Here is an 8,625-nt window from a genome sequence, read left to right on the forward strand (position 1 = left end):
AAGAAAGAAAGAAAGAAAGAAAGAAAGAAAGAAAGAAAGAAAGAAAGGAAGGAAGGAAGGAAGGAAGGAAGAAAGAATATTTATTAAGCCCCTACTATGAGCCAAGCACTGTGCTGAATTTTTAGGATACAAATATAGGCAAATATTTCTGCCCTCAAGGAACTTCTGTTCCAGGGATGGGGCCCTCTAGGTCCTCAAGTGCAGCCCTTCCCAGTGTATTTTAATAGGGGAAAACAGCACATAAAAGGAACCTAGAAAGGAAGGAGGAGGGGGCAGAGGTTAGCCTCAAAGGGGCATGATGAAGAGATTGCAAGAAGTGCCAGTGGTTCAGTTTTGGAGGTCTGGTTCCTGGCAGTCTTCTGTCAGAGCTGGATGGAGCCGGGGTAGGGCCCAAGACAAAACAATGCTAGTAACTAGATACTACCTAAAGGCAATGGGGCTTGAGAGAAGGGGAGGGTCAGCCTGGGCTGGAGGGTTTCAGGAAAGCTACCTCGAAGAAGTAGGATTAGCCCTGGCCCATTGTGAGGATTTAAAGAAGCAGAGAGGAGTGAAAGGCATTCCAAGCCAGGGAACAGCCTGAGCAAAGGGGTGGAGATGGGAAAGGGGTATGTTTCTGGGAGGTTAAGGGGTGGCGAAGATGATGAGGTGGCCAGCTGCTGTGGAGTGGTCTCACCATGTCATGGTGGGGCCCCTTCCCCTGCAGACCTGGGGTGGGTGAGGAAGGGCCTCTGACATCTTTGGGCCTTTCTCTTGTTCTCTATGTAGGGGCTTCGCTCTGTATAAGGCCTCCATCCTTAAAAGCATCAATTTCCATCGGCAGGCAGAGGAGAAGTCCTTGGCACAGCTGAAAAGACAGTAAGCGTCCTCTCTGTCTCTCCTAGGACCAGAAAAGCCATGAGGTCTTGAAGGCCGATGGGAGCATCAGCCTAGGGGCAGCTGTCCCAGCAAGGGGAGCAAAGTGGTTTTGAATAGAGGGAAAATGGTTTACATAAGCATCTCTGAAGTGGGTCGGGGTGTTGACCATTTATTTGGGAGGTGGTAAGGTAGAGCTTGAGCTGAATGGAATGGGCTGAGCTAAGCCAAAGGAATGGTTTTGACCTTTTCTTCTTCTAGGATGGAAAGGATCCGGGCCAAACAGGAGAAGCTTCGCCTGGGCCGGACATCCAGTGAATGCCCCGAGGACCCAGATCAAGATCCAGGTGAGAGCCTGTCCTGCCTTGCAGCCCCTTGGAGGATTGTACGCCCATCCTGAGGATGGGGACCAGATCTAACCACTGCACTTCCCAACCAATCCTCACCCCACCTACATGCCATCTAATCATCATACCACAGATGTGACCCAGGACCTACTGGGGAAACTTCCTGCCTGGGCTGACAAGGCACCGAGCTGAGAATTCTGGAGAGTTCTGCTGGGCACTGCCCACCTTGCCAAATGTCCTGTTATTTCGTTTGACCCTGTGTGTCTTTGTCTGTGTTGTACAGCCCTTCCCACATGGGCCATGTGACAAGGCAGAACCAATCTCAGAAGCACACGCTCACACACATACATACATACATACATACATACACACCCACATCCCCTCAGCATCAGATGCCCACTTATGCATCATCTGAATCAAGGAGCGCATCACTAGTCTGTGTTCCACACTCATCCTGCCCCTCATCTGTCCCTCCCTCACCCAAGTCGCTGGCCCACAATACAGGATCTTCCTGGTACCCATCCTCCCTCAGCCCCACGCAACACATTTCACACTCTCATCATGCCCATTCTGCAGAGCCAGGTGGCCCGAGCGGCTCCTCCCAACCCCGAAGGCGATGGTGGCGGCCCTGGTTAGACCATGCCACAGGTACAGCTTCCTCCTCCCTGGCTGGGGCCTCTGGCCCTAGCCTCCTAATACTAACTGGATTGATGCAACTAGGAGCCCCTGACTCAGCATGACCTTCCCAGCCTTGGTGACAGGGCTCCTGATAACACAATCTCCCCTGAATTTTTCCTTTCTCTTTCTCCCTTTTATCTCTCTCTTCTCTTTCCTTTCTTCACCCTTTTTTCTCTTCTTTTCCACCTTCTCCGGGACCCATCTCACCTCCCCCCCCCCATATGTGTAACAGAGAAGATTGGGCTAAGGGAAAAAATGACCAAATGGCTCCATGAAGTTATGTGTGGTCATGATGGGCTAGCCTCATTCCCATTTTTGACTTGATTATTAAGCAAGTAGATGAAGGGGATGCTATGAATCCAGTTTGCCTGGATGTGAACTGAGCTTTTGATTAAGTGTCCCAAACTATCCTCATAGAGAAATTGGAAAGACATAGATTGGACAATAATACAATCAGATGAATTTATAACTGGAGAAGGAAATGGCAAACCACTCCCAGTATCTTTGCCAAGAAAACCCCAAATTGGGTCATGAAGAGTCAGACAGGACTGAACATTGTAACTGGATGTAACTTAGATGGCCAGCTGTTGGGGGGGTGGAGTTTGTGTCATTGTGGAGAGTGTCCAGAGGAGGGCAGCCAAAATGGTGAAAGGCTTTGAGTCCCCATCATGTGAAGATGGGTTCAAGAACACATTTAGCCTGGCGAAGACAAGACTCCCAGGGAGTCAATATAGTTGTCCTCCAGTATTTGAAGGGCTATCAGCCTGGTATGGTTTTGCTGCAGGGGACAGAGTTGAGAGGATTAGGTAGAATTGCAAAGATTCAGGAAAATCTTCCTAAGTATTAGAACTGCCCTAAAGTGGGATGGTGTGGGGTGGCCTGGATAGAGGGAGGCCAGGGTCTCCTGGCAAAGCCTGGATGATTACCAGTCAAGTATGTTAAAATGGGAATTCCTTTTGGGACTGGATTAGATTAGATGGTTGCCGAGGCCCTTTCCAACTCTCAGATACTGTGAAATAATGATCTTCTGCTTTGAGCATTGTATGTACTCTCTTTTTAAAAAAGAAAAAAGATGTGTTTTGATTTCACATCACCTAAATTTCCCCTCTTCTTTGCCAGAGAGCCTGTATATTTTCTCAAGAGTTTTTCCAAAGCCTTCTCCACTCTTTCCTTTCCTCTATTCTCTCTCCTTGCCTCTCTCCCTCTTTCTCTTCCTCCCTTTCTCTATCCTCTGGTCTCTTGTTTAGTGTGGCACTAGATCTCCCAAGTGCTCCCGTCTTCCCTTAGTCCTCACCTCATCCCTGTCCTTGTCCCTGTCTTTGACCTTGTCCTCGTCCCAGGCTTTGGCTTTGTCCCTGTGCCCGTCGCTGTTTGGTTTGATTGCTGCTGGTACCCATGCTGCTGTGACTGCTACTGCCTCCCCTTACCTCCGGCTGCCTTGCTTGACTGTGCATGACTGATGCGCTTGGTCCTCACCATCCCTCCTCCTCTGGACCCAGTGGTTCATACGAGAAGTCAGAGAGCAGAGAATGGGGAGATCAGACAATAAGGTGCGGTTGAGGTAGCAGAGGCGCCCTCACTTATTAAAACCACTGAATGGAATTGGCTGCCTTGAAATTTAAGAAGGGAAGAGCAGAAATCCCTCTCAGATTTTATCTCAGGGGACATCCTGTTGAAGGATGACCATTCTTCAGTTTCCTCCTTAGGATAGAAAGAAGTGATCCTTATCCCTGAAGCTTCCAGGCCTAGAAGACCAGGGTTCATAGCACTGTCAACACTGCTAGCCCTTCCTCATCTTGAACCCTCAGAGTTCAGTGGGGGGCCTCATTTGCTCCTCTGATCTTTTCTTAGGTGGGCAGGGCCATTTCTGGGTCAGCCCACTTGAGAAATTAGTAGAAATAATACTACCTCTTAATAAGACTACTAGTCTTCCTAACCACTCCCATCTTTCATAGGTGTCTAAGGTTTGCAAATAGCCTTATATACATCACTTCCACTTGATCCTCACAATGCCCCTTAAAAATTGCGACAACAGCTGTCATTATTCCCATTTTGCTGATGAGGAGACAGGTTCAGGGAAAGGAAATGACTTATCCAGAGTCATACATCTAGAAAGCTGTCAGAAGGGGCATCATCATAACTGTGTGGTCATAGATGTCCATAGCTCCTCTCCCTTTATGGAACGGTTCCAAGTTGACCCATTTCAGCTCTTCCTACCTACCTATAGCTCTAGTCTAAGCTAGGAGAGTTGAGCAGTGCCAGGGGCAGGGCAGAGAGGGAAGGAGCTAGGAGACCATGATCCTAGGATCCCGGCCCTGGGCCAGACTGGGACTGTATCCCTTGTCCCCCTCCCCCACAGTGATCCACTCTGGGGATTACTACCTGTTTGAGTCTGATAGTGAGGAAGAGGAGGAGGTGCTGCCGGAGGACCCTAGGCCTTCATCACAGAGTGCCTTCCAGGTCAGTTGGGGAGAAGACGTGGGGGGTGACAGGGATGTCTCACTCCAAAGCTTTGATCTCACCTCCCACCCCCCATCCCAAACCCATCTCTGATGATACTGAGGGAATTATCTTGCTTTCCCAGGATTACCTAGAGCACCCCCTGACACAGGCTGGTTCTCTCTTGAATGAGCCCATCCCTATTACACATATTGGTTACGAGGGTTTTGTTTTTGTTTTTTTTGTTTTGCTGGAGAGAGGAAAAAATAAAAACTTGTGAACTGAAAAATTAATTAAACAAAAAACAACCCTGTATCTCTGTACCAGGTCCCCTATGCCAGTACCTGTTCAACAAGCAGGTATTGAGTGCCCACGCCTTTTGGTGCTCAGTGCCGGGCTCATGGGAGAGAGGGAGAAGCATGAGAAACGTGGACTCTTCCCTCATAACCCACAATAAACATTTATTAAGCATTGTTAGGCGCCAGGCATGTGCTAAGCTCTGGGGATACAAATATGAAAAAGAAAGACAGTCCCTATTCTCAAGGAGCTTCAAATCTAATGAGGGAACACAGAGGGAAGCTAAAAGATAGGAGGAGGACCTGGGGCTGGGGGAGGGCGGATGGTGGAGATGTCAAAAAACCCCAAACGAGACTAAATCTAAAGGCCTTTCAAACTAAATCTCTGCTTTGATGAGAATTTCCACGCAAATTACAAATGCATACAATGGCAGGGTCAGAATTCTCTGGCTGCTTCTTACGGTGGTACAGACAGATGCTGAAATAATTGGACAGGTTGGTGAAGGACAGGGAAGTGAGAGCTGAAGTGGTAAGGCTCAAAGTGAGATGTTCCAAGCCCCTGCTGTAGACAAAGAAGGCAGAACAGCCTTTTTAAGGCCTCTTTTTTTTTTTGGAGAGCAATTGCGGTTAAGTGACTTGCCCAAAGTCACACAGCTAGTGTGCCAAGTGTCTGAGGCTGGACTTGAACTCTGGTCCTCCTGACTCCAGGGCCAGTGCTCTATTCACTGCACCACCTGGCCACCCCAACCGCTCTTTCTTACACTCAGTCCAGATGAACCCTGGCAAAACAAAATCCCCCAATCTCAGAATATCCTGCCCTGACTATGATGATAGCTCTGCCTCCCCTTTCCTCCTCTATCCTAAATCATGAGCACCAAACTCCTAGTCCTCATCCAATCTTTACATCATGAGAGCTAGAGAGGTACCTTAGAGATCATAGCTGGATTTGGGGTGACTTGTCATCTAACACCCTCATTTATAGAGGAAGAAACTAAAGCCCAGAAAAAGGTAATGACTTATCCAAGGTCATCCTTGGAGTTCATGACAGAGTTGGAACTGAATTCAGGTCTTTTGGGTCCTCCTCCAGGGCTCATTCCATGATCCCACATCACTTTTCAGACAAATCTTCCCAGGTTTCTCTGAACCCAAACCTTTCATTATTTCTTACAGCAAAATAGTATTATATAATATCGAAATACCATAACTTGTTCAACCATTCCTCAAATGACCAGCTTCCCCTCAGTGTCTAGTTCTTTACCACCACAAAAAGAGACACCATAATTATTTTTGCATTTATTGGCCCTTTTCCTTTTATCTATTTGGATGTATAGACGTGGCGATGGCACTGCTTTGCCCGGTTTAATACATTTTTTGGCATAGTACCAAATTGCTTTCCAGAATGACTGAACCAATTCACAACACTACCAACTATATGTTAATGTGCCTGTTTCCCCCCAGCCCCCCAGCATTTGTCGCTTTTCTTTTTAATTATCTTTGCCGATCTGATAGGTATGAGGTTGCTAGAATTTGCACTTCTCTAATTATCAGTAATGTGGAGCATTTTTTTCATATGAATGTTGGATTTCTTTCTTTGAAAACTGCCCATTCGTATCCTTTAACCACTTATCAGTTGGATCCCATATTGTCTTAAGTGCTGGATGTGGCATTAGAAGACCTCGTACAGGAAGCCTTTCCTAACCCTCTTCGTTCTAGTGGTTTTTCTCTTATTTCCTGTATATAGCTTGTTTATACATATTTGTTTGTTGGCTCTCCCATTAGATTGGGAGTTCCTTGAGGGCAGGAATTGTCTTTTGCCTCTTTTTTGTATGTTCCATCCTTAGCACAATGCTTGGCACATAGTAGGTGCTTAATAAATGTAGGTGTTTAATAAATGTTTATTGACTGACTAATTGACCTAGGTTCAAATTCTGGCTTCCTGTACAGCCTTAGATGACCTCTTTGGGGCTCAGTTTTTTTAATCTGTAAAATGAAGAGGTCAGACCAGATGGTTTCTAAAAATCTCCTCTAGCTTTATATCTAGTGGACTTTGTGAATGAGCCCCATCCAAGGCAGGCAGTTTGCTTGAACCCCGCCTATGTGTGGGTCCATATCACCCTCACATTTTCCCCTTGGGCACAGATGGCATATCAGGCATGGGTGACCAATCCTCAGACTGTTTTGAGAAGACGACGGCAGGAACAGCAGCTCCGAGAGGCTGGGGAAACACCCACGGCTAGGCAGCTGGAAGGTAAGGAAGACAGTGGGGATAGGGAAGGGGAGTGTCGTCCTTCACCCTCCTGGGGGATGCTGGTCTGTGGGATCAAGCACCAGTTGGAAGCTAAGGGCCTTCTCTTCCCTTGGCCAAGCTGCTCCCCCTTCCCATCTCTGAGGGGGAGCTCCCAGCCCACTCTGCCACTGGGACGTGGGAATGGCTTGCATGGAACGAGCAGGTCCAGCACTCTGCCTATGGGGGGGTGTGTGGGTGGGTGTTGGGGTTAGTGTTGGACACACAGGAGGCACTTAGGAAAACCTGAGTGACTTGCATTGATCTGATTCTCTGTCCATCTGTCTACCCAGAGTCCGAGCTGTCAGGGAGCCAGGAAGAGGTGCCAGGTGAGTGCAAGTAGAGGAAGCTCTGCTTCCTTGGAGGGTTCTGTGGGGTCTCAGTACAGGAGCCCATTTGTCAGGAGGCCAGTGGTGAGGTGCCCTCTGCTCCCTGAAGAGGAGATCCCTGGCCCCTGGGTACTGCAGCCAGCCCCCAAGCATCACTGCTCCACAGAGCACACCACCCCCTGGCCAGCACTTAGTCTCAACTGAGAAGTTAAGAGGGCGGGGCAATTTCCTCCATCCTTAAGCACAAGAGTGAGGCATCCCCAGAGCAGTCTGTGACCTTGTCTATGCCACCCGCACCTCCAGAGCCCCCAGCTCTAGGTGAGACCCCAAACTCAGGACAGACACCTCCCAGCCCAGGTCTGACCCAGGGACCATCTGGGAATGAGAGATGAGGTCACTTGGGATTGGGTCTTAAGCTGCCCTAAAACTAGTACAGGAGAAAGATCATTGACTCTGGAGGCAGAGGACCTGGGATCAAATCCTGCCTATGAGAGTTATCACCTAAGCCTCCTTGGGTGAGTCATTTAACTTCTCTGGGCCTCAGTTTCCCCATCTGTTAAATGAGGAGGCTTAGCTAGATGTACTTCCCTCTCTGGTTCTAGGACCCTGTGCTCTGTGACCACCTCCTTCCCTTGCCACCCCCCCCAACTTCTAGGTTTGGGTGGGGTGGGGGAGTAGGAGGGGGCTGCTCCTCTCTCCCATAGCTCAGCCCTCCCGCTCCCTCCACCACAGGCAGAAACAACGTGATGCAGCGCCTCCTGAACATCCTGCACTTCCTGTGGGTTCTGGGCCAGGCAGGGGTGGATGGGCTGACCCAATGGCTCAATACCTTCACCCGGCATCACACCACCATATCAACCGTGCTTCGGGCTGAACGCTATGTCCTCACTCAGGAGCTGCTCAAGGTGCTCACAAGAGAAGGGAATTCGGGGAGGTGGTGGGTGGGCCAGGAAGGGGCAGCTGTCCCTTAGGCACCGTGCCCCTGGCTTGGGCAGATGACACACAACGTCCTCCCCTTCCTCCATCTTTCTTAGACAATCCCACTTTAGTACTTCCGCAACCATCTGTTAGCAAACAGTATTCTGTGCAAGGCCCTGGTCTAGGCCCAGAAGAGAGCTGAGGACAAGTAAGACATGATCCCTATCCTCATGGAGTTTACAAGTTTACAATCAAGCAAGAAGTTGCCAGGAGCCCTCATGGCCCCTGCTGAGCTTCCCACTGTCAGAGCCCCCATCGGTGGTGGCCTCTACTGAGCCCCCATCGGTGGTGGCCTCTACTGAGCCCCCATCGGTGGTGGCCTCTACTGAGCCCCCATCGGTGGTGGTCTCTACTGAGCCCCCATCAGTAAGGTGTCCTCTACTGAGCCCCCATCGGTGGTGGCCTCTACTGAGCCCCCATCG

General features: G+C 49.3%; 2 protein-coding genes across 2 annotated transcripts in view; one reads left to right on the forward strand and one right to left on the reverse strand.

Annotated features, from left to right (window-relative positions):
• Positions 1–8,625, reverse strand: part of TRAPPC2L (trafficking protein particle complex subunit 2L) — a 423,767-nt gene that overhangs the window by 296,348 nt on the left and 118,794 nt on the right. The window lies entirely within an intron of this gene.
• The window catches only part of PIEZO1 (piezo type mechanosensitive ion channel component 1 (Er blood group)), a 174,163-nt gene that overhangs the window by 147,588 nt on the left and 17,950 nt on the right, over positions 1–8,625 (forward strand). Inside the window, exons 28-34 of the mRNA XM_069085562.1 lie at positions 766–855; positions 1,114–1,199; positions 1,776–1,847; positions 4,237–4,337; positions 6,752–6,860; positions 7,190–7,225; positions 7,958–8,130. Of these exons, the coding sequence (XP_068941663.1) occupies positions 766–855; positions 1,114–1,199; positions 1,776–1,847; positions 4,237–4,337; positions 6,752–6,860; positions 7,190–7,225; positions 7,958–8,130 (667 nt within the window). The remainder of the gene's footprint in view (positions 1–765; positions 856–1,113; positions 1,200–1,775; positions 1,848–4,236; positions 4,338–6,751; positions 6,861–7,189; positions 7,226–7,957; positions 8,131–8,625) is intronic.

The sequence above is a fragment of the Petaurus breviceps genome, unplaced genomic scaffold, assembly GCF_028583685.1.
Source record: "Petaurus breviceps papuanus isolate PSGF00001 unplaced genomic scaffold, PetGlider_PUasm1.0 176, whole genome shotgun sequence".
Taxonomy (NCBI): domain Eukaryota; kingdom Metazoa; phylum Chordata; class Mammalia; order Diprotodontia; family Petauridae; genus Petaurus; species Petaurus breviceps.